The sequence below is a fragment of the Oryzias latipes genome, chromosome 9 (genome assembly GCF_053564925.1).
Source record: "Oryzias latipes strain Hd-rR chromosome 9, Olatipes_Hd-rR_3.1".
NCBI classification, from domain to species: Eukaryota; Metazoa; Chordata; class Actinopteri; order Beloniformes; family Adrianichthyidae; genus Oryzias; species Oryzias latipes.
Genome location: NC_136245.1, coordinates 10,765,131 through 10,790,177, shown reverse-complemented (window position 1 = coordinate 10,790,177; position 25,047 = coordinate 10,765,131). Strand labels below are relative to the sequence as shown.

General features: G+C 41.0%; 1 protein-coding gene across 17 annotated transcripts in view; it reads left to right on the top strand.

Moving 5' to 3' along the window:
• Positions 1–25,047, top strand: part of fbrsl1 (fibrosin-like 1) — a 358,217-nt gene that overhangs the window by 219,748 nt on the left and 113,422 nt on the right. For 13 of the 17 annotated variants that reach the window (XM_078952657.1, XM_078952656.1, XM_078952655.1 and 10 more), the window contains exon 5: positions 8,090–8,119. The exons of the other annotated variants lie outside the window; for them this stretch is intronic. In XM_078952657.1, coding sequence (XP_078808783.1) covers positions 8,090–8,119 — 30 coding nt within the window. The remainder of the gene's footprint in view (positions 1–8,089; positions 8,120–25,047) is intronic. 17 annotated transcript variants of the gene reach the window in all.

The following is a 25,047-nucleotide window of genomic DNA, read 5'->3' as shown; positions in this document are numbered from 1 at the left end:
TTTGTTGTTTTTTTGTGGGGCATTTATCACATAAAAGTTTGAAACTGTCGGACCTGCCTGTTTTACTGTTTTTTTACCATATGTTGGGACTGATAAAACACTAAAACAGTCATAACAGTTAAAAGAAAACGTAAAAATATCCCTGGATCTAGTGGGATTTATGATGTCATTGCTTTGTAGATAAGACCTCAGTACGTACGTATTCAGGGTAATATTCAAAGATTTGTTTTTATTTCCATTTTGACTCACTCTCTTCTCACTTGTAAAAGCTAGAAAAAGCAGCCTTTAATATGATTGTTTCTTTTACTTTTTATTCAGCGTGCAGTTGGGAAATTGCCGCCATGGGCGACCTCATGTCAAGCATTTTCCAGCTACACTGCATGTGTGTCTACTTTGCCACACATATTGCGATCTGGGTGTGATCAGTTAATCTGCAAGGTAACGTGAAAATGGACCAAGCTGTGTGGTGGCTTGTAGCACCGTGATATAAAGTTAAGAGGTTGTCCAAGTCCGGCAGGATTGATCACTTTGTATCTTTAACAAAAAGTTATTTGATCTCAGTTTCGTGGCGCATGTGTAGACTGGAACAGTTTCTCGTGAAAATTGTGTTTTTTGTGTTTAAACCTTTTTTTGTGGCATTTTTCTGATGATGGAGGACACATACAAGTGAGAGAGAGAGAGAGAGAGAGTTAAGGCCTGTTCACACCAAGACGAATTTCGTCCGCGATTTTCGCCGACGTTTAACGCCTTGTGACTAAACAAAGGGCACCAATGTGACTGTGCACACCGACGCGAAAAAACGCCACGCGTCAAAGCGTCACTTTTTAAAAAACGCCTCGGGTTCGTTTTTTTTGGTTCGACGCACCGCGTCGAAAACTATAAGACCAATGAGAATGGCGCTTTTGCACACGTGTCTGGAGCTTCTGAAGTTACAGTAAAACACAACTTGGGGGCGCTCAAACACCAAACTGCCTTTCTGAGCACACATACCAGCGAAGAAGATAGACGCCAAGTAGCGTCTACACTGCCACGACGAAATAATGACGGACATTCTAAAATATCCCCGAACCAAGCACCAGTTGGAGCTACTGGTGCTTGAAATATTCATGTTTTCTTTGTATTATTCTGACAAGCGCATAAATACTTGCTCTCTTCTTCTGAGTGAAAAGCGACTTTAAGAAGCGTAAAGTTGCGCAGCGCCACCTTGTGTACAGGTATTGTACATGTATTTAGCGCCATCTAATGTCAGGGAATGAAATTGCATATTCATTCGGCTCATCGTCAGCGAAAATCGCCTGGGTGTGAACATAAAAAAATGTGGCGAAAAACGCTGGCGAATAACGCCTGGCGAATATTCGTCCCGGTGTGTACGGGCCTTTAAGCTCAAATTTCCTGCACACAACTTAAAGTTAATTTCTAATGAGCTACTGTTGATCTCCAGAAACTATGTCCTAAAAAATGACACAGGCTTTTTTTTTAAAAATTTTGCTAAAAATGACTTTAATTCAATCAAAAGACCACTGGGAATGCTTTTAAAATAGATGAAAAATGATGGGAGTTAAACTTTGGCCATGTAAAGACCACTACATCAAATAATTTTAATTTTTGTAATTAAAATGTTTTTTTAAACTCTTCGAAATTTGCACTAGAATGTTTGCAATATCAGTTTTTATCATATAGAGATCATGTCGATTATGATACATTGAATGATTTAGTACGTTCTTGCTCACAACAATGTTAGTTTACGATGTAAATACATTGACAGGAGTGTTCGGGACAAAAGCATGTTATTTACCCGCAGTCTCAAATTTGATCCACACATTCATAACCTGGTTTACTGAGACTTAATTATCAACAAATTTAGCATTATTTCAATACAGCAAGTAATCTTTTTTTATGTTCATTTTTAAATTTTTGTATATTTTGTATATTAGATTATTGTTACTCTTATCATCTGTTTGCACCGTGGGTTGAGAAGAAGAAACTTACATCTGTGCTGTATGTCACGGGTATACAGTATATTTGACAATTAAGATGACTTGAGTTGATTAAAACAATGAACGACAGATGAGTTATTCACACCATAAAGTTTTGAAAATTAGCTAAACTTTTCCTGCCAAAAGTGTTTTTGAGATTTCACGGGGGCACCCATTTTGAAAGGAGCAGGAAAAGCCCTTCTACTGCCCCTAGTGGAACAATGATGAACTACAGGGCAGAAAACATGGACCATGTTATATTCAATGGATTTTTAGGGAAAGTTCGGAGCATGCTAATGAGATAGAAATCTCAGAAATACGTTTATTAAATAGGAATGGTTATATAGGGATGAATGAACACAAGGCTCTCAACGTAGAGAATGGTTTAGAGGTGAGTTTTTACGATGAGGTTGATGCGCTGATATTTTTAAAGTAGAGCCTGGACATTGAGTACAAACTATAGTGGTTGTGGCTAAGTAGAAGCATAGATTTGATTGGCGCCAAAATCACCTCTCGAAAGACTTTCTGTCTTGTCGTTCCTCCTTTTGACCCAGCTATTTATCCTTGCGTCCCCCTCTTCATCAGCCGTGTTTATACTGCAGGCCGGATTAATTTAGCTAAAGAGCTAATGCACAAACACAGCCACCCCACAGTTTGTTTGCCGTTTCCAGCTTGCAAACTGACATGCAGCTCTTTTAGGCTCCTCTTTTCTCCACCCCCCTCTCTCTTTTTGCTCCCTTTGCGTAGGCCTCCTCCTCCACCCTCGTCCTCAATTTGCGTGAATTAATTGAGTTCTCTTTTTTTTTTTTGCTCGAAAGCTCACAGGAGGGCTGTGTGAGGACAAGGGAAGGGTGATGGAGAGAATGAGAGACAGAGACAAATCAGCAACAGAAGCCTACGGCGCAGAGCTCTCTCAGAGTGAGACCGTCACCCGTTTGCTTGGGGAGGCAGAGGCCTCTCCACGGTAACTTATATCTTTATCCTTTCGGTAGTCCCAGGTTGCTGATGGGGGTCAGGCACATGTGCTTCTTCTTCAACTCCTCCCCCTTGTCTCTAGGGGCAAATTCACCTAATTTCAGCTTTTTGTGCCTAGAAAGAAAAGAACTGCACAAAGTGAGAATGTGTTAAAAATAAGTCGTCTACTGGGAGTGAACCTCTCCACTGACAGTAACTCATGTACAGTGTTTCATGTGGAAATCTATGAGGCTGGTAAGCTAAGAAATAGACAGACAGAGAACCAATATTGAGATGTCAGATGATGTGATTGAAGTTTTTACCTTCAAGTAATTTAAATATGACAGTAGAATGAAATATTTTGCATTTATATGTTTATTTGTGCCACGACTAAAGGATGAAGAGCATAGTCGGATAAAATTAACAGATGATTAAGTGTGAATGAAATCAAATTAAAACTGTCTGTGCAGATGTCAAATGCCCATCATGTTTATTCTTCCTTATTTATAAAAGGTAGTAGTATACGGTGTTCAATTTTTTTTTGCAACATATTGTGGTTCTGCATCCTAATTGGCTGTTGTCAATCAATCTCCTCTTTGCTGTGTCTTTTGTACAGAGCAAGTTCAGTTTGCTACAGTTACTAAATTCTTCAATTGCGATCAGATCTTTGTTTTCATTCTGTAATACTAGTCTTATTTTTCTACTAATGTTTGAACTTTGAGAGTTTAAACAAGAGAGACAAGTGTAAAAATGTTTATGTCTGTCTGAGAAAAGTGTATAAGTTGTGCAGTGAGGTACAGTACAGCATTATAACATCTCTACTTTGGGGACTTCACCTATCAAAGGTTATTTTTGGAACGTAACCCCCACGATAAATGAGGAAAGGCTGTACTGAAAATGTCTAAGAAACAAACAGTTAGAAAAATGGATGATTTGTGGTACTGAAACATCAGTTCTTACGTTCTTTTCTCCAGTTCTATTTGGGAAAACCAACAGAGCTCCTTGTTTGCATTGAAATTGTTAACACAATTGGTCATTTGGTCCGTCATCCTATTGGCTGGTAGATTTCGACAGGCTTGTCTCACAGAGAATCCAAGCTCTAGCAGAAAGATTGGAGCGCAAGTGTTCTGATAGTGATTAGTTGCAATTGAGGGCAAAGAGAAAGCATCAACACAGGAGTTCTATGAAGTAAGGGTTTGTTCGAGAGTACAAATAATGATTTAAAATCTTTCTTTTGATTTAGTCTTATAGCGTTCATAGTGGTCTTTTTACGATGATTATGCTTTGTTTAGCCTCAAAAAAATGTTGTTTTCTAGGACATATTTTCTGCAAATTGACAGTTTTTCAAAAATTCGCCTCTAAGTTATGGGCAGGACTGTTGATGCAGAGTGAACCTCGTCCCATTTCTCTTCATCCATCTGTTTACATCCAGTACCGGTGCAACAAAGATGCCAGCTCAGACAAGGAAAACAAATACGGACATGGATCTAGTTGTCTACAAGTGGAGGCATCAGAATGGAGTGGAGAAGGGGAACTTATGGCTTGCTGGAGTAGATTCTACGTCACAACTACAAGCATTTCCCAATAGCAATTTTTTGGGTTCCTTTTTTTCTGTTCCTGATTCAAAACAATTTGAACAAAGCATTACTCAGACATGCAGTTTTAAGCTTAATTTTCTCCTCTATCTTGAGAAAAAAGCCACAAGAACAAGTTAAGAACACCATCTTCATCAGAGATGGGTCTTTAAACACCAACACAGCAGATATTAATTCAAGCAGGGACATTTTGAATATGAAAGAAGGGATTTGAGAGAAAGAGCAACAATATCGGGACACAAAGTTACAGTACAGACCAAAAGTTTGGACACACCTTCCCATTCATTTGGGAAGGTGTGTCTAAACTTTTGGTCTGTACCGTATGTTCTTTCAATTCTTTTAAACTCTTCTCCTGATTAAAGATAGAGATCTTCTCACATAAAAATGGTGCAGTTTAGCATGTGGTACGCCTGTACTGAATGAATTTAACCAAAGAACTAAAATCCTTCCATGCCACCATGGCTCAATATCAACCATGACAAAGTTAAAAAGTTAAAATTGCGTTGTGATGTGCACCAGTGGACTCCACTTTGGCCTGAACCCTTTCAATTATAAACTATTGCAACTCTTTCCATTGCAGTATTCATGAACAGGGAGATAACTCCATTAGATGCCTTGGGTTGCTGTAAGTTGAGATAAACACTTGCAGAGTTGTTACAGCCAATCGCCCGCCTCTGTTCCTCAATGTTACTGCCTTAGCACTCAATAATTCAAAGCTTGGCGGTAATGAGCTCCCTGTAGGCCACGTCCCCAAGGAACCTCCCCACTGTGCCTGTACTGTAATGTAGTTATATCTCATGTCAGCTTTCAAATCAATTACATTTCTATCTGATGGCTAAGTAATTGCGCCTGATTGAGTTTTTGGCACAGCAGCCAAGTGTGTGATTCCCAAACTCCAGCCAGACAAAACAGGAAGCTTCATCAAATGAAACTGTATTTTATCCTGATTGAGGCCGTTTGCATGATAAGCACAACTGTAATTATGATAATAACAATAATAATAACAATAGCAATCTGTGTTTTCTCAGCCCTCGTGTATTTTGCTCGCCAGATGAATTTTATACCCCAAGGACAGCAAACAGTGTTTACTTTAGTCAAGATGCAAAGGCTGATTTGATTGTTTGTGCAATTGAACAGATTAGATGCAAACAGCAACGCAAGTCTCACAGTTTGCTTCAGTGCAGCAGATGTTTTCCGCACAATTGCACGCTCCTCTCTACCCTTTGATGTGTAGAGTTGGATGTTGGACATTGGACGCGGCTGTCTTTTGGAGGGAAGTCAAGAAAAATAATGGCAACCAGCTGACAGCTAAGGTCAGAGTGGCATCATTGTGCGTCGGATTTGTACACCGATCAGATGACTTTGCACATGGACAGATGAACAAAGGGATGAAGGGATGGATCACTACACAAGCAGCCACATGAATGGACGGACACCGGAAGATGGATAAACACAATACATGCCTGGATGGACAATTGAGCTCTGTAATAGAGAGGTATTGAGACAGATGAGGGGGAGGATGCTGTGGTTAGGTGCATCAGCAACTAAATAGTGATGAATTGTGGCTGCTGTCAGCAGCACTAAGTGTAACAGACATAGCAAAGCACTCGTTCTCATCCATAATCAGCAGACGCAAATGATTGTCTTCATGCCAGAAGAGAAGTTCTCTAGAAATAAAGCACCGAGAGTATCTGCCAACCTGTCTCCCCATCCTCACTTCATCATTCTTTTTCTTTTTATATCCCCTTGCTGTTGGTGTTTATGCCCTTTAACTCTCTTCACTGGCTTTATTCTCCGCTCATTCCTCTTCTTCAGGCCTTTCGTCTCTCTGACACAGTCTTTTGTGTTAACAGCCCGTTTTTTTTTTATTTTTCTCTGCAGTGGGGGTGCACATCTACAATCTTGCCTTTCATTTCATGGCTTCTGGAAATGGATGTTTTACTGCCTTCATTAAAGCATGCAGCAGTCGGCGCTGTGTTTTCCCTCTGAAGTTTAGCTCCATGAACCTCGCCATTAGAGGACATTATGGCCCAAGATTTCAGGGCACAGTGGAACACTGTATAATTTGATTAGTGTTATTAATCAAGTGAAATACCCCCCTCCACACCCCATTCTTCTTTTCCCTCACCCTTTCCTTCTATTTTCTGCTTTTTGCGTGGGGCCTTGCCTCCATTTCTTCCTTTAAAATCTTCACTTCTACAACCATAAATCGTCAAAAGCACCTTCCGTTTTAAAAACAATGATTTACAACTTGTTTTTTTATTTTATTTTTTTTACCTAACTCCCTTCTCTGCCCTCTGAGCCATGCTCCCCACTCCCCCTTTTACCCAGAACATAAATCAATTGAGATGAAAGTTCCAGAATTGCGCTTGCTGGGAGGGATTTGAGCAAAATTGCACTATGAATTTTTTAAAGGGAATTTTTACTAGCTGTTCAGCGAGACTTGAGCGGCGAAGGAAGGTGAGGCCACGAGGATTTATGGGCCCGGATTCTTCATTACTGAAGTAATTTTCCTGCAAATGATAGCGCAGCACCCTGGAGGGGGAGCGCTGCCTGCCCGAGAGAGTACAAACCTGCTTAATCTCTTGTGGAGAGAGCAGCTCGGAGCACTAATATCATCTGTAAGGAACTGAGGCTCCATTTGTTCACATCTAAACTGCAGCCAGTCTATGTGGGACTCATAGTAATTGATAGCTCAGATTTGTTCCAAGAGCTCCTTGATTTCATTATGGAGCACATTGGTTGGAAAAACATGCATTTATGTGCTGGCGGTGTCAAAACTACTTCCCAATGTATGTTTCCCAAATTTTTAAACAATTCTTTGTTGAATGCATCCTGGTGCAATGTAAAAGCCTCCTTCTCTTTGTGTTGTAGTGTCAGAGCTGGTGTTACTTTATCGCATGCATGTCCACCTCATGCTGATTACAAACTGTTTTGCATATGCCTAGTCACAGCTGCCCTTATGGGTGGATACAGGCTGTCTGCGGGGGGGGGAAAATTTCACAGAAATGTATAGAATACGCAGGCGCCCCGCTCGAAATTTAAAGAGCGTAGTCCACTCGGCAAGCTCGTAGAGTAAAAATGTTTTTCTATTTTTCTATGGGCATGATACGAATTAGGTCATTTGGAACACGTTTACAACATGTAAGGGTAGACAAGGGGAAAGTAGGTGACACACAGATGTGTTGTGCAGATTTCTTATTTTATCAACTCAAAAGAACCTGTGTATTGGGCAAAAAGCCCTTTGATGCTGTTCAAGTGATGAGTGCATGGCTGACCTTTAGAAATGAGTAAAATACACAATCAGAGCGTAGATGCGTAGGAGTCCTACAGGTACCTTTATGACGCACCTGCACTCCTTCTAAGATGCAACCAGTCCTGTCTACGACCCTGCATGGGCCCATACAACCCAAAAACCCACAACACTCTCACAGGTCAATCTGCGTGCGGGCGCACATGACTATGGCGTAAGATGTGGTTTCATCATGACGACTTTCCCCATGTCCCCCTCTCCTCATTTCTTCCAGTCCAAACATGGCTGACGCTCTGTCTCCATCTCTTTAGGTGCAGTCAGCAGCAGTGGCCATCCTCAAGGTTAGTGCATGCACGATGCCAGGTCTCATTCTGTACACTGCCTGCTGTCCAGTCAATTTTACAGCTCACTAGCTTGAAAAGCAGAACGGCAAAATCTGCAGCAGACGAGGGAAAAGAGTGGGAAGGATGAAGGGGGAGGTGGGGACAACATTATTGTGCACCCTGTCACTGATTCCAGTAGATCTCATTCTAGACACACTAACAACTCAGGAAAATTAGTCACTTCTCACTAAGCCAGACCTGAGACTTGGTTAAGGAGTCAAAAGAGGCAGGCAGCACAGAACCCGTCGGCATATCAAAGCACTGTAGCCCCAGGAGCGACTCAGTGAAGAGAGCAGCAACTTGCAGATGAAAGTAATCTGCCAGAACTTTTCCTTTTTTGGTGCCTTTTGATATAACGATGTGGAACAGGACTTTGAAGCACAGCACCATGTTTTTTTCCCCTCCCAATATGACCTAATATTTTCTTCTTCGTCATGCAAGTGCATACCAATAAAGTAGAAAACAGTAAAAGTTTATTTATTTTAGTTATACTGAAATTAAAAAGTAGAGCTAATTTATTAAACAGGATCCTTGCACAGATATATATATATATATTGTTTGTTTTATAAACTTAATGATTGTAACTTAAAGTGCTAAATTACTAAAAGCAAGAAAAGTTCAATATTAGACCCTCGTAGTGTCCCACACTTATCGGATAATTAATTCACAACACAGATAAATATCTCCTGGGCTTTTGTAGGGCCTTTCAGTCTGGATCAGAAGGATACACAATGCTAATAATATCTGTAGACTTGACAATTACCGTACACAGAAGACAAAGGTTGACACAAAAGTTGTTACTGAAGAAGCTGGCTGTTCAGAGAATGCTGTATCCAAGGACATGAGTGAAAAGTGTAATTCAAAAGGAAATAAATGTGGAAAAATCTGCACAAGCAACTGATGGAAACTGCAGTCTTGATTGGGTTTTCAAATAAAGTCTATTTAAGAATTTTTTCTCTACAAACACACATGTCCAGGATTTAGAGAACATCAGAGGTGTATTATCTTGGCTGAGAACAAAAAGATTTGGACGGCTTTGGTCCAAAATTGTCTTGTCCATTAAAGGTAAATTGTGCATTTCTTTGGGAAATTACGGTGCCAGAGGTACGTCTTTTGACGTTCAATGTAGTGGTCAGTGGGTGTAATTCATGGTAAATTGCGTATACTTATATAGCGCTTTTCTATCTTACTTTAAGGCCCAAGGTGCCTTACAGTCCAGTCATTGAACCATTCAACCATGCACACAAATATTAATACGGATGGTGGCTCCACCATTGCACCACTAACGATGTGGGGTTCAGTGTCTTGTTCAAGGAACGTTGAGTCTCATTTCCACTGAGTGGCACGGTAGAGTACGGTCCAGTCTGCTTTAGAATGGTCCAGGAAATTCAGGCAAGCATTCCCACCCAAAGTTGGACCGTCACGGCCTATGTGGGGTGTAGACCGATTGCGTAGCTTTGCGTGACAGTAGTGCGACTACAGCAAAATCGAAGACAATGGAGGTCATCCAGCAGCTAATTTTGTTTCTGCTTGGCTTTTTTGTACATACAAGTCAACTAATGTTGTTTGACAGAAGATTGCAGGCGGGAAAGAGGAATACGCTGGTGCTGGTTTGGCGCTTTCTTTTTTCGTAATGACCTTCCACCAATCAACAGGTTTACTCATGAGATAACAGTAGCTTTGCCCTAACTGGTCTATTCCATTTTTCTATTGACATACAATCAACAGGGGCCTAAAAATGATACTGTGCAGTTTGGGTTAATGGGTCAATTTTTATAATGGAAACGCTCAAACACTAGTCCGGACCATACCGTACCGCTCAGTGGAAACTAGGCTTTTAACACATTGGTGTGGAAGGACGGATCTGACCCTACAATTCTCATGGTTGACCTCTCTACCTCTACACCACAGCCGCCCTATAATATACATGCTATCTGCTGAAATGAATCCACTATGCTTTTTAAGGTCTAACATCAGTAAAACCAGTAACATTTAGAGAATTCCTGTTGCTCGGGTTCCCTGAAGAACCATTTTCTTGGGACCAAGGAATCCCTGTGATTGATTGACCGGCAAACCTCAACTGACTCCAAACCCTATGAAGTAATGTGAAAAGAAAAAATTACATATCAAACTCAACAATTAAACGCACCTTCTTAAAAAGACATTTAGCCCATGGTGTTCACACCGGACAAGCAGGGAGGGGCTTTCTTCTTCTTCTTTTTCTGTTTATTAATGTTTGCCTACTACCTACAGATGGAAGAGGTTTTGTGCGAAATGTCAAAGACGTGCATACCTTGTAAATCTTGCTTCAGGCCTTTTCTTTCACAGCTCTATTTCGATATATGCAAGACTTGATGTCACTGACACAAACCGCAATTATTTCTCCTCAGTTATCAATTTTCAAACAGTTGGCACTCCCGTAAATTTAAAGGGACGCCATCCATATGTCACAACTAAATTCACGATCTTGATTGGTCAAAATTAAACCTGGTTTAACTTTCAACGTGCGCTTAATGGCTGGGTGTTTTGTCCGAACCTGAAAATAGAAACTTAGGTAGCTACCCATGAACATGAGAATTTTGAAGACAGGGGCCCGAAACAAGCAGACATGCGCGTTTACTTAGACTTTTCAATGAAAGTGGCCACTTCAACGTGCATTGCCGAGGGCCATATGAATGTAGCTTGAGTGTACTTAATATATAATACTTTTTTAAAGTAAAATTGTCAAGAAACTATTTTCTTGATAAAGATATTGAGAAAATTGACTTGCAAGAGAATTCCTCTGTATGCTTTACAAACATTAAGACGATCAGAGCAGCCCTTCCACCTGACTGTCCATCTGAAACAGTTTGCTGTTGGTGATGAGCATCATAGCTTCAAACAACTCAAGCCCCTAAACAAAAAGTGAAGCATGACTAGGTGGGTGGTGCATCAACGATCAGTGAGTGGAAAGAGAGGAAAGTTTGTTCTGGGCCCTCTGCAGAGACCCAGTGTGACCAATTGAGGTGATGGGATGAATAAGACCATTCACTTGGCCTAATGAAAGAGCTCCTGCTGGGTCTTGAATGAGGGTGGGCCCATCTGCTTCACATAGCCGTGCAAAAACCAGTGACCTCGAAAATTACCCAGGAAGCACTTCAGGACAGTCACCCCAGCAACAGGCTGGGGTTTGCATGGTAACCAGTCGCTTCAATCAGTTCCTGGCAGCATTTCACACAGAGCAAATTTATTTTTCTGTATTGAAAGAAGTTGGTGTGAAATCAGCTTCACCTGACATCCCATCCTACTCTTTTGATATTTTTTTAAGAAAAAAAAAACTGCCAATGATTGTGCTATGGAAAAACACACCCAGCAGCTTTAGCTACTTTTAGGAGTTCAGTGATACTTCCCAGGGTTTTTAATAGTACTTGAATGTATATGCTGCTTTTGAATAATCAGCAATTCCAAAAATGTTTAAAAAAACATTTACCGTGAGCTTTTGACATAGATTTGATTACAGAATGCAACACCCTAGGGTCTGGACATTTTAAGCATTTCTGAGGATCTGGTTCATTGGGCTTTATCTGTGAAATTTAGTTTAATATATTCAGCCTTGATGAGCCAGAGCCATGCAGGTCATTGAAGTTCCATTCCCCTTGCTGTTCCCTCGTGGAACTTTTGGCAGCGTGAAATGACAATCCGCCCCTGCACCCATCTCCCGCGTCAAAAAGTAATGAGATTGTGCTGCTGGAAATATCACTACAAAGCATCAGGCCTACGCTTGGGTCTGACTACACCTTCAAACAGCGCTTCCTGCCAGCTTGCTTGCCTTGCCTGCTTGCTGCAAAAGGAAACGAACAAAAACAATCAGAATCAGAGACAGAGAAACGGTGAGGGAAGCTCCCCACGCTGAGACAAACGAACACGCCGGGGCCTTTCATCCTGAGAGTGATTAGCCATCCGAAACGTTTTAAAAACCCACTTTTGAGTGTGTTCCTCAAACGAAAGAGTTCCATAAAGGAGTGGTGGTGAGATGCTTCTCACTGGGAAGCACCAGTGATCTAGTCTCTAATTGTGCCACCGCTGACAAGGCTGGTGTGTCGGGAAGCTTTTTGAGCAGGGCTTTTTGCTGCACTCTTGTTCCCTTCCTGTCAGATCCACCACCAAAGGCACAGGGGAACAAAAGAGCCCCTCACATTTTGTTCCCTTATCCATTTGCAATTTTCTGTCTTGCATAAATATAAGGCTAATTTAGCACACTAATGTTCCATGATACAGGCCTAATGTGACCAGAGCTAGCTGCTGTGTTCTGGAAAAAAAAATTATATATATATATATATATACTTTTTAGCCTGAATAATTTATGTCTCAGCCTCAAATGTGGCTGATCTTTGCAAAATACGTGAACAAACTGGGAAAAGAATGTTAAAGTTCTCTAAACAGCAGTCAAGAATGAGTTTAAGCTTTCAGATATGGAAAACTTTTCTGCCACAGAACTCTGATTAATGACAACAGTTTGAAAAATCAAAGAAGAATCACTGACAGGCGGAGCGAAGAGGAGTTGAATGAGGAGGGGAAAAAAAGAAAAACAAAAGGAGTTAAGCTTGAGCTCGTAAAAATCAGTATTATAACAACATTAATTGATGCTGCTGAGCACCATATGTGACACCATATGGAATAGCTGCCCCGGAGGCCTGCTATAATAGACAGCCTGCAGCGGTGCTCGCAACTTGGCACATTTACAAACAAGGGACGTCCCATTAATATCAGCTACACAGGCTGAGCAGGAGACAGAAGACAAGGAAGGAGGACGGGAAGGAGGAGTGATAAAATCAGAGGAGAGAACCAATTAAATTTTGACGTCAACTGGGTGTCACTTTACACCCTATTTTTCTGCATCTTATTGTTTCTGCTAGATTAAGTTATCTGATACATAGATATATCAGTATGCATGAAGAAAAACCCACAGATTTCCTTAATTACAGTAAGAAACGGCCCCTCCCATGTGGGTTAATCATACCCCCCTGTGTCCTCCCAACTGCCACTCCCTGCACAGATGTCCAGCAGGGCCTTCATCATGCACACACACAGTCTTGAGCAGGTGAAGTGATTCATAGCTGCTTGATAAAGGTGGCATGAAAGCGTCCCGCTTAACCTCTCTGTGCCGGATCGCAGGGCAGCTGTTATTTACTGCTGCTCATAGCACTTGCTCCTGTCTCCCGACAGCAACCGTCTCCAATTGGGAAAAGTTATAGATTCCTTTAAAACAGGAGTCAATAAATCAATAGTGTGTTCTCAGTAAATCCCAGCTCTCAACTTGGCATAAATATCAACCCTGAAGGCGCATATGAAGCTACGTAAGCCTCAACAATGCGCGTTCAAGCGACCATTTCCAATAAAAAATGTATGTTTTTGGGCTCTACATACTTTAAAAGTTAAACCACGTAAAACTTCGACCAATCAGGGACTTGGATTTGGTAGCGACATATGGATGACATCCCTTTTATTACACTGAAGTGCCAAGAGTTTGAAAATTAGTCATGGAGGAGAAATTAATAATTGCGGTTTGTGCCCGGCCGGCACTATAAGACACTAAGTTTTTCATATATCGGGATAGAGCTGTGAAAGAAAATCCTGGAGCAAAATTCCCAACATTGTGCACCAAATCCCTTATTTCAACATTCCATATATGCGCCTTCAAGAATACACATTATTGAATGCGCATCACATGCCCGGTGTGATTGTAGCATAAGTCTTTGCGGAGAAAAGCATCAGCTGGTTTTGCATCACCGGCATATGCATGCAAATGGATATGTATGACTGTGCCCTAAGTACCAGTTTGTCCTCATTGAAAGAGGCTCCTGCAGCCACTTACAAAAAACGTAGGAGCTTCTTGTGAAACAAAGTTGTCAGCCACTCTGTTGAGTTTCATAGAATGTGAGGTGGAACAAGAGAAGTGTACAGCTGTTTCCTCCCCGACACAGAGGGAGGCAGATGAAGAGCAAAACAGAAAGGAGGAGGTAGAAGAAAAAAGAGAAAGCTTCTCGCTCTGTGATGTGCACTGATGTAGCTGCAGCTCTAGGTCAAACACTGCCAGTGTTTTGTGTTCATCTTCGTCTGGTCTCCCCAGTGCTCCTTTAAATTATTCACCGCCTGAAGTGTGCAGTGTGGCTGCCATCTTTCTTCCCCTCTCCTCCTCCTTTTACTGCTCTCTCTCTGTTATTCCTTTCCCCTTCATTCCTGTCCTCTCGAGTGACGGCTTGTTCCATACACTTTTCAGCCAGCTTTCATAATAGACTCCATCTTGCACATTTCACCCTTGCTTCTCTCCTGCTTGGCTCTAAAACCAGACCCAGCCTTTTTTTTGTAATCAGGGAGGGACTACTAGTTGTTTGGATCAGTTCCTCAGTAGCTCGTGCTCTTTAACCTCCCTTCCACTCCTATTTTATTACATCCCTGGTGTACAAGCTGACTTGACAATCTGTACTGCCTCCCCTATGTTTTTTCATGATCTTTGACCTTGGTGACATGAATTAAATCCCTCTTTCCGACCTGTCAGCTTAACAAATTCAAGACTTTTTTACATGTATTAATGGTTAGTACTGATGGTTTAGCCAATTTTTGTTGAATATTAAATTTAAGAATGAAGGCAATTCCTACCAAGCTAACATTAGCTAACAAGTCAGCTCCTATTGTACCTTCTTTCTTTCTGTGTATAGCGTTATACCAGTTAATTAAAGACCCACTTTGATATAAATGATTTTCTTAACTTGTTCTTGTGGCATTTTTTCACTATGTAAAACATTTATAAAGAAAATTAAGCTCAAAATTACACCTCAGAGTATTTCTTTATTCCAATCGTTGTGAATCTAGAGCAGACAAAAAAAAGTGCTGATGGAAAAAGCATGTACTGTAGGTGTGTTATAGAAAACGAAAGATTTTTGGATCTTGGCTACAGCAAAATCGCTGCTGTTCTATGACTCGGTTCGCATTGACACGACGCCTAATTATAATGGGAAACAAACAAATCCAAGCGTCAAACTAAAGGGAGTGGATGCTTATATTTTCTAAACGTTATTGCATAGTTGTAAAAGCAAAGATGTCATCTACACTAGCATAAACTTAAAAGTAGCCTTGCTTTTGTTGATACAGCAGCCCCTTGAGGATTGTGTGTTCCGCCTTTGGCTACCCCAGGAGAGACCAAAACGAATAAAGAGGTTAAATCCAATTGGAGTCGCTGCAACAGGACACTCGTCTGAGAGTGCCCACAATAACATTTGATCATTGCAGAAAGGGGAATAGGAGTAACAGGCATGGACGAAGGGAGCTGAGGCCTTTACACTCTGCTCCTCCTCTCCAAAAGTCTTTACCCACCCTCTTGCAATCGCTGTCACCCCACATGAAAGCCCCCTCTGGCCTGATGACAAGTCTAGCGTGAAACGTTTGGCTGCCCCCTGAAATTAGCGGTAGAGCCCCCTGGCAGCACATGCTTCTCATGACCAGCACACAGTGGGCTGTCGCCAGACTCTTTTCATTATGGCGGTGCCCTGCCAGCCCCCTGACTCCACTCCTTCTGCCTCTTCCTCTATCCCACCTCCCTCTACTTCTTCTTCTTCTTCTTCCCCCTGTGTGTCAGCCAGAGCTTAGTAAACAGCATCTGTAGTGCTCTTCACATTACTGTCATAGAGAGAAAAGAAAAGGAGGGAACCAGGCTCTCTGTGGGTGTTGCTATTATCTCTTTGTATGCAAATGTCTTTATGTGTGCATACACTGTGTCATTTTGCATGAAAAATTATAAGCATTTGCTGTGTATGTTTCCTTGTGTGTCTCTACGCGCCGGCTTGACTGGATTAGTGTGGCGCGAGAGTTAGCAGTAGCAGCAGAGTGAGAAGAGCGGAGAGACAAGGGGAGTAGCAGTACAGAGCAACGCCTGGAGGCTCAATCTGTTTCTCACTGAGCTACATCAGTGTTAGAGACGGCGGCTTGGGCCGCGGGGAAGCCTCCATTCGCTCCATCAAACTGTCAGGCAGCCAGCGGAGCTGCACAGGGAGACTCTCAGCTGCCCTCGGGGCCAGTTCAAGTCAACATCCCATTTCCTTGCCTCCTCGCCTAATTTCTCCTATGCCCCCGACTTAAATTTCCAATGCCCAGTGTCTGCTGCTGCAGCTCAGCGGCACTGGGCCTGAGGCCCTGTCAAAACACAGCAATGTGCCTGGGATTGTGCACGTTTTTTGTGTGTCCGCTGACAAAACTCTGGGGAACAAGACTGCACACCAGCTACAGTCGCACAACCAGCAGAGACTAAACGGAGCAGAGCGGCCTTATAAAAGACAGAATGCAGGAAAAGAAACAACCCTCTTGTCTCATGCTAGTACCCATTTTTCTTCCATGACTACATTCATAGCACAGTTGTGTATTTCGTGTCCCCTCAGGTTTCTGGCAGTTTTCTTATTTTCTCTGAGTTGCATAAATGATCCCTTCTCTCTCATATATCTGCCTTTAATGTCTGTTTTTCCCTTGCCAAAAGACTCCAAGGATCACACAAGCACCAGAGCCAGCTCTGTTGCTCTCTTAGGTTTCTTTCTAAATGCAAAGGTTTGTAGATTCCGAGAGGTCATTTAATTTAACCAAGAACTGGGAGTACTTTTGAAGTTTATCCACGCTGTTATCACCATCAATCTTTTTCTGCACTGCACCCCTGCTCCCCCGCCTACTCCTTGACCTCACCGCATACTTCATGGAAGTGCAGTAGAGCTGTGCCAGGTCTCAGTGCTGTTAACATGCATTCTGGGTAACGTTAAAATCTGCTTAGTTTGGCCTCGGTTTAGGACTTTATCTTTCCTCACCCTGTTTTGATTTACGTGGCCCTCGTTGAGTGTTCCTTTAAGTGTGTCAGCTCTGAACCAGGGGCCTGTGTTTGTCTGGCTAATGCAAAAAGCTTCTTAAGCCCGTCATTTTCAACCCTCTTTCACTCTCATTCTCTGTCCTCTCTCAGTAGACCTCAGTGAAAGGGGCTTTTGCTGAAGCCTCTGTTTGAACAGCCAACTCTGAGGTCCCAAGCTCAAATATGGGTTTGCGTGAGATCCTGTCTAGGCCTGCTGGTCGATAATATTTCTGCCAGGCAGAGCTTTTTCTCTCCTTCTCATTCCCAAAGGACCCCACATCTTCGCGGAGATCAATACTTTACTAATCCAGAGCTCCCAGGCTCACCCTGGGTAATCAGCTGGCTTCCCATGGCACTAGCTGGGGAGGTCAAGGGTCAAATGGCTCTATAGATTTGATCCTGTGATCAGATCCCCCTATAGGAGAGTCCTTTCAAATGTAGCTAGTAAGGTCAAAAGAAATCACTCGATTTTTTTTTTTTTTTTTTTGCTTTGTGTGACTAAGGAAGTTGGTGTTTTTGTTGTCATATATACCACAATACTTTAGCTATTTTTTGAAGCCTTAACCATTTTTCACCAAAAGAGAAGCTATCAAGGCTTGCATTATGATTTAGTGGTTACCGCTGTCGCCTCACAGTGAGAAAGCCCCGGTTCGTAGCCTAGTTGGGACCTTTCTATGTGGAGTTTGCATGTTCCCCCATGCATGAATGGGTTTTCTTTGGGCACTCTAGCCTTTTCCTACCGTCCAATGTCATGCTTCATAGGTTGAATGGTGACTCTAAATTTTCCCTAGGTGTGAATGTGTCCGATTGTGTGGTACTGCAGCAGACAGTACCCCACCTTTGCTCAAGAGTAGCCTGGATAGGCTCCAGCAGCCCTGTAACCCCAAAAGGGATTTAGAAGGTTCTGGAGAAGGATTGAAGAAGCTATGAAAAGATGACAAGAGTTTAGAAGAAAATTCACCAAGGAAATCATCTAAAGAACCAGCATTAGTTTATTTTTATATTTTATTTTATTTTTCATTAATGTTGTTGTAAAATCCACTTTTGATATCCCGCTGATGTTTTAGCTTTTGGGGAGGATTTGAGGTTTAGCATGCACTCTCCATCAGGGTAGCAACAGATCTCACACCTTTTCACCACATCCCACTACCTGCAGGAGGGAAATTGCAGGAGAAAATTGATGTTGTTCCATAAGTATCCATTGCTGCTTTGGTCTTCAACTATCTAAATGGACTATTACCCCTGTGTGAGCTCTCACTCCAAGACGCTGGGGTTTGTCAGAAGTCTTTCTTTGCAGTCAGGGGTATATCATGGTGCATCTCCCAGGAGAAATGACCTCTAAATAAAAGTCATGTCTCTTGTATGTAAAGATTTCTGTTATTTTTTTGTTGGCCTGTCTTAGTGTTCCTTGTATAAAAACACTTTACAGGTCAAATGTGTTTTGACACTCCCCTGTTTACAGATTCTTATCAAAGTGTCTTGTTACTCTCTCAAAAGAAAGATTGTAAAGCAAGCTAGATGTGCAAAAAGTAGTCTTTAAATGAAGGTATAGATCAAAATGTGTTCTAAATTTTTAACTAAAGAACATAGTGTATTTTCTGCACCATAGGGCACATCCGTCAATGAATGGTCTATTTTCACCTTATGTCACATTACGCGAGACAAATGGTCAGAGATAAGTCCATCACTCAGTCAGACTGTGTGAATACGCTCACTCCCAATTTTGTAAGCAACATGTTTGACACCGCTACACGTTAGCCACGTTAGCGTGTTCAACCTTTTTTGCAGCAGAGTTTTGAGGCACACTGTCGCTTTTTGAAAAAAATGAATGCTTTTAAGTGCTTTTTGAAACAACACACTACCTTCAGCTGCACAATTTTGTTTTTAGCTGAAGCTCAAGCTTGCTGTGTTATCTGCAGACCACAATCAACAAGAACAGGGCTCTATTCCCTCATTCCAGAGTCTTACTTTTGTCTGAATTTTTTAAAAATTGTCCCTTTGGTAGCACCATAATCATCATAATCTCAGATTTTTTACAGGAGATTTGAGGTTAACCAGTTAGAAAGGTTCCTCCTGCACCCAAATGCACCAATGTTAACCCTTTAACACCGGAGCTTTAGCTCTGGTGTTGGCCTTCTCTTGACTACCGAAACTCTTCAACCGTTGACACAACTGATGTGATTCCAGCGGATTCTGAAGCCGAGAAAAGCAGCTTTGCACTGACATGAAACACTTTACAGTAGGGAAGTGTTTTCGCAATCAATGTAAATCTGCTGATTTTGTTGCAGAGCATAGCGGCTTTACGTGGTTATGCAACACTTAGCATTGTTAATGGGATGCATATTGGTGTAAAGCCGCTTATCTCTGTGTCAGAATCAGCAGATTCACTGTAATCATATGAACAGTCAAAGATTTATAGTAGGTCAAAGCACGTGTTATTTAGGTGTCGCTGGCGAAAGCTCCCTTGTTAAATATGGTCATTCTTTTGCAACATGGGCTGTGAACAATAAGAAATTTCACTTGACGTCAAACTAGGAAGCAGACGTAACCACACCGTATTGACTCTAAGACACTGTGATAATGCACCATAAAGCACAGATGTTTTTCCCCTAGTGTTGCTTGTTTGTCGTGCTCTTCTAGTAGTCGCTGACGAAGATGCAGAGAAGCCAGGCAAGTTGCTTCTGTCTTCTTCCTTCTATCTGTTAGTCTGATCTCACAGTCAACTGACCTGTGTGTGAAACTGTGATTATTTTGGGCAGCCATTTTAATGCTTTCAGGGATCTGCCGTGCTGACTGTCTGCCCTTGGGTTAGGGTTAGGAAAATCTCCGGGAGAATTCCTGCCTTCATTGCTACCCAGTTTAAGCTTTAGCGTCGTCATGGAGGCAAGTCCAGGTTGAGCCCTGACTCAAGCCAGGTCTGTCAGCAGAATAAATAGTTAGTCTCAGAAGTGTAGAAAGCTGTGTAAATGTCAAATGCAGTCATCTGATGTCCTGGCACAAGGGAAGGTGGGCTCATGGAGGAAGTGGGAAGAAAGGGATGTGTTGGAGAAATGAGCTGAAACTAGTCCACTGTTAGTTTTAGATGGCTGTCGGCAGGAGCAGACGTTGCTGCTTGCCTCTGATAAGGTATTCATTTTTTTTCCTTTATTCTTCCTTTCTTGAGGAACGGGGAAAATCCGCAGGGGAGCTTGGTTGCTGTTAGGCAGCTTAGTGAGTAGCATTTCTCCCAGATTTTAACAACATCCCATCTGGCCATCAAACGTGCTGTTCAGGAGAACTTCGCTTTGAGCTAACAATTCTACATTTTTTACCATTCTGCTTTCTTGTACTGTAACAACCTAAAAGAAATCTTGTGGAGGGGATTTTTATCACCAGTTGTACAAATGAACAAATCTTTTAACAAGTCATGTTTGATTCCTCTATGATTGGACCAAGTGTAATCCCCCAACAGTACAGTCACATAAAGTAATCACGTAATTGCTTTGTTTCCATCTTTTCATCTTTTCATTTTTTGATGCCCTCTCCACCCCCCGGCTTGTTCTTTTGGTTTGCTCCACCTTTTTCCACCTGCCTTCCTTTCTCCTGCTGTGCTGCTTCTCTGCTTCCTTTTGAGCCTGGGCTAGTGGTACCTTTTATGCTCCACTGTAGTGCATGCCTCTTGGATAAGCACCTCACTGTGCTCTTTTGATATTATTTTTCCTCCTTACCCGCTGCATCGTTATACGGCTTCGTCTCCAGTGGAACAGTTACTGCTGCAACAGTAACAAGGCCAGCCATGTACCCAGGGAGTAGTCAGTACCATTTGATCATTTCTATTACTGAGGAGCTTAAAGTCATTTCTAGCAACGGAGAAGTGGAAGTCATATTTGTAGCTGTATGACAAAGAATAGCACAGATCAAAACAAAGAAATAAAGGTTTTGGATTTGATCTCAGCCTGATAAAATGTAAGTGAGACAAAAATGTCAGAGATAAGTCCGTCAGTCAGGCTTTATTAGCAGTGTTCACAGTAATTCTAGAACTTGTTTTTAACACGCTACACATTAGCCACATTAAAAGTATTAGCCATGGTGGAGTATTCACTGTACCTGTAACTCCCAACCTTGTTTGCAACACGTGTAAATCCAGACTGATACCACTAAAGCAGATGTTACTGTGACTAGGCTAACTCCAAATCTTGTTTATAATAGTTATGCACATTAGGTGCGTTAGTGTTTTCATAATACCTGTAACTCCCAACCATTTTAGGAACAACATAAAAAAAACAATCAGACACTGTTGCACATTAGCCGTGTTAGCATATTCACAAGACCAGTAACTCCCAACCTTAACACAAGAAAAAAGAATAGTCAGACGCCGCTACACATTAGCGTATTCACAGTACCTGTATCTCCCAATCTTGTAAATACATGTAAAAGAAGAACAAAGTTCAACACTGCTTCACATTATGTATTCAGAATAACCCACAAACTTTGGACATTGTAAAAAAAAAAAAGCTAACTTTTCGCCAACAGTCATCACAACCAGAATTCATCCATAAGGTACTCCAGATTATAAATTAGTTTAGAGACCATTTTGTCGGACACTTAAAGCAGGTCAAAACATACAGCTTATGAAAGTTATGTGTGACGAACAAAACAACAAAGCAGATTTTTATTTAATGTCTTTTTTCCAAAGCATAGAAAAAAATTGTATGTGTCTGTAACATTTGGCTATTCAGGTTATAAAGTCATTTTCTTTTAAAAAAAAATCATTCTGAATAGAAAATGATAAAAATACCTATGAAGTTTTTTTTTTTTTTAAGTTTTATAACTTTGTCTGGGTTTGTGATTTTCGTTTATTTCAACATTTCTTTTTTCTGCTTGTTGGGTATAGTTTAAGAAGCAAACACCGGGTCTTTTTAATGTAGGTTTGCTATTTAATTTATTAGGAAAACAATGCAAAAGGGAGTGCACACATGTCCACCATTCTTTCAATGACATCTGAACTGGAGTTTTTATATTAGTTACTAAAAGTATGAAAAACATCCCCTAAATAAATTCCCATTAAATCTCCTGACACAAACTATATATTTGGATACTTTTAAAAGGTATAGCTCTCTTAAATCTTCTTTTTATATTCTGTTGGTGCAATCATTCCTCAAATCCACCATCAAATCTGTTAGTATGTGTGATGAATTAAGTTCACCTGTACTGCCATGATTTAAATTAGCAGTTGAAGTAACAAGGAGGTGCTATCAATCAAAAGCACTTGATTAGATTGTTGACAAGTGGTAACACCTCTGCAAAAAGAAATGTGTTGGATGCATACAGTTCTGGTTTTTAAAGGTGTCTGTTAACATGTTGCCAGAAAAAACAGAAACTCACTTTTCTTCATCACTTTTCAATTAACTTCTCAAGGTCAGATGGTAAGTGCTGAGAGAAATTGCCAAAATTGTTAATAAAAAGGACATGGGAGCTTAGATCAGTAAAGTTCCATCTGAATCCACAAGACTTCTGCTAAAAATATGTTGCAGACTTGTTTATTTCAAAAACAAACTAAAGAAGACAAAGACACAAATGTGTGTTAATACAGAGATATAATAAACCCAATTATGGGATATATTAATGCATTGATTAGAAAATGAAAAAATAGTTCATATGCACATACATCCAAATATACATTTAAATTAATCCATTGTAATTACTCTTAATCATACACATGTTTGCACTTATACATACATTACATGACACATTGAATCCGTAACATATTAGGTTCTCAAATAAAGCTTAATTAATTGCTTGAAAGGGAGATGGATGAAACAAATTCATATATTCCCTCCCCTCATATTAAGAAATTAATCATAGGTTGATGAATACCAGAGCATCAGCATGCACACGTAATTATAGTTGTTAGGCATGGTGGTGGAGTGTTAATGGTTTGGGTTGGGGTCAGTTGAACCTTAATATGGCAGAAGAGAGAGCTAACAAAGATGTCATCCTGGTACAGGCTAAGTCTAGACATTACAGCAGTTGTACTTTCTGTTGCCACGTACTAAAAGAGCTGTTTATAGAAAAAAAAGACATGGTTATCTTTTGATCTACTGTCAAAGCGTTCTCAGCGGTCTTTTATTTCTGTTCTGATTATGCCGTTTTTAGCCAAAATAAAAAAAAAACATTCAGAGACTGTTACACATTAGTCGTTTTCTAGGGCATAGTTTTGGCAGATTCATCAGAAATTCCCCTGTGAGTTGAGAACGGGATTGTGGGTGAAAAGCAACCCCGCCTTCCTTTACCCTCCCCGTCTTTGTTGCAGAGCAGAGCGTGTATTTTCTATGTCACAAATACGAGTTTTTCAAACTGCATTTTTTTCATCTGCTCCTGATTCAAAATGATTTGAATAAAGAAATACTCAAATGCAATTTTGAGATTAATTTTCTTTATATAAATATGTCCTCTATCATCCAAAAATAGCACATGGTAAAAAGATCAAAAACACAATATTTGTCAGAATAGACATTTTTAAGTTCCTGTTTAAGTTAGCAATTTGTTATCATTTTAATTTTACATTGTTTTTTAATTGAAATAAAAACATACGTTCGGGCAGTGTGTGGAGTTATGTGCAGTTATTCATGTAATCCCAACAACAAAGCCTCCTAAAGGAGTTGAGTCACATTGTTTTACACAGAAGCTTCTGGCACCAAGAACCCCTGCTGTATTACTTGTCTGGAAATAGAAGGATGGATAATGGGGCATGGACACCCACACACACTTGCCCCTTTCTGGTCTCCTGAGAGATTTTGGCCACGGAGCCCCTTGTTCTGATTACTCTCGTTACTTAATTATACATTTGGACCCACCGCACTAACAACAAAGGGGCACTGTGATTCCATTGACCCAGCTCCCTTCTCATTGTCCCCTGCTTTGACAGCAAGTCAAACAAAATAAAGAGGCTCCACTTAAATGTTGCCACAGGAACTTAATTGACAGATTGAAGACAGATTTTTACAAGGGACGGTGCCCCCCACCACCACCAACATGTGCTATGCGATAGAGTTGCTTTGCTCCTCACTTCCTGCTGTGAGGTCCAGTGGGACTGTCCTGCAGCTTGACCACTTCACTTTTGCACTTTTCTTTAGGAAGAAGGCTTTCTGCCAAAATGACAAAGCAGAAAGTAAGAGTTGGAAATAAAAATAAGTCTCCTACTTGATGGATTTAACCCTTGTGCTATCTTAGATGACCCCACCCTTACATTGACGTGTTGTTCCTACCATGACAAAGGTGGATAAAGGTGGAAAGATTTCATGTAATCCATGGACACCAGTGAATATCACAAATCATTGAAGAAAAAGCTTCAGCGCACTGTCTAGTGGGTCTAAATGACCCAACTCCCAATGTTAAAGTGCCTAGGATAGCACAAGGGTTACAGTTGTGGAATATGGTCTCCACACATACAAGCCCTGTTTTAACTAAAAGACCAGGCACAACAGAATTTCTTTCTTTATTTTATAAGTTTGACTTTTTTTTTTTTTTTTTACTTTCCCCCATATATAGAGGAGAGAAACAGCTTGTGCGATTTCAAGTGTCATAGACAAGGTGCTTCACCACCATCACTAAAAAAAAGTGATGTGGCCTTTGGCCATGTTAGACAAAACATCTATCAGCAAACAACCTTTCTTGTTATTCAGTTCCTTTATCTCTGTTCAAATCTGACACACATAATGAATACTGGTTTGTCACAAGGCAAATTTGAAATACCACACATAATAGGTGCTGTCTTGGAGAATTCTAAAGGTCTAAGCTCCCTGTGTCCTTGAGATGTAATTTTAATTTTAAAGCACACTTGAGGGCTAAATAACCAGCTGCAGCTGAATGCAAAATCACTGAACAGACTCTTAATATGGAAAGTCTGTAAAGCAGTATTTGTTTTTCTTTTGCAAATTTACTGCATTGAACTCGAGACAAAAACACACTTAGTAGGGGCTATACTCCTTATAAAAGTGGGAAATAATTCCTGCCACACTTCTCTTTCCCTCTTGTTTGCATT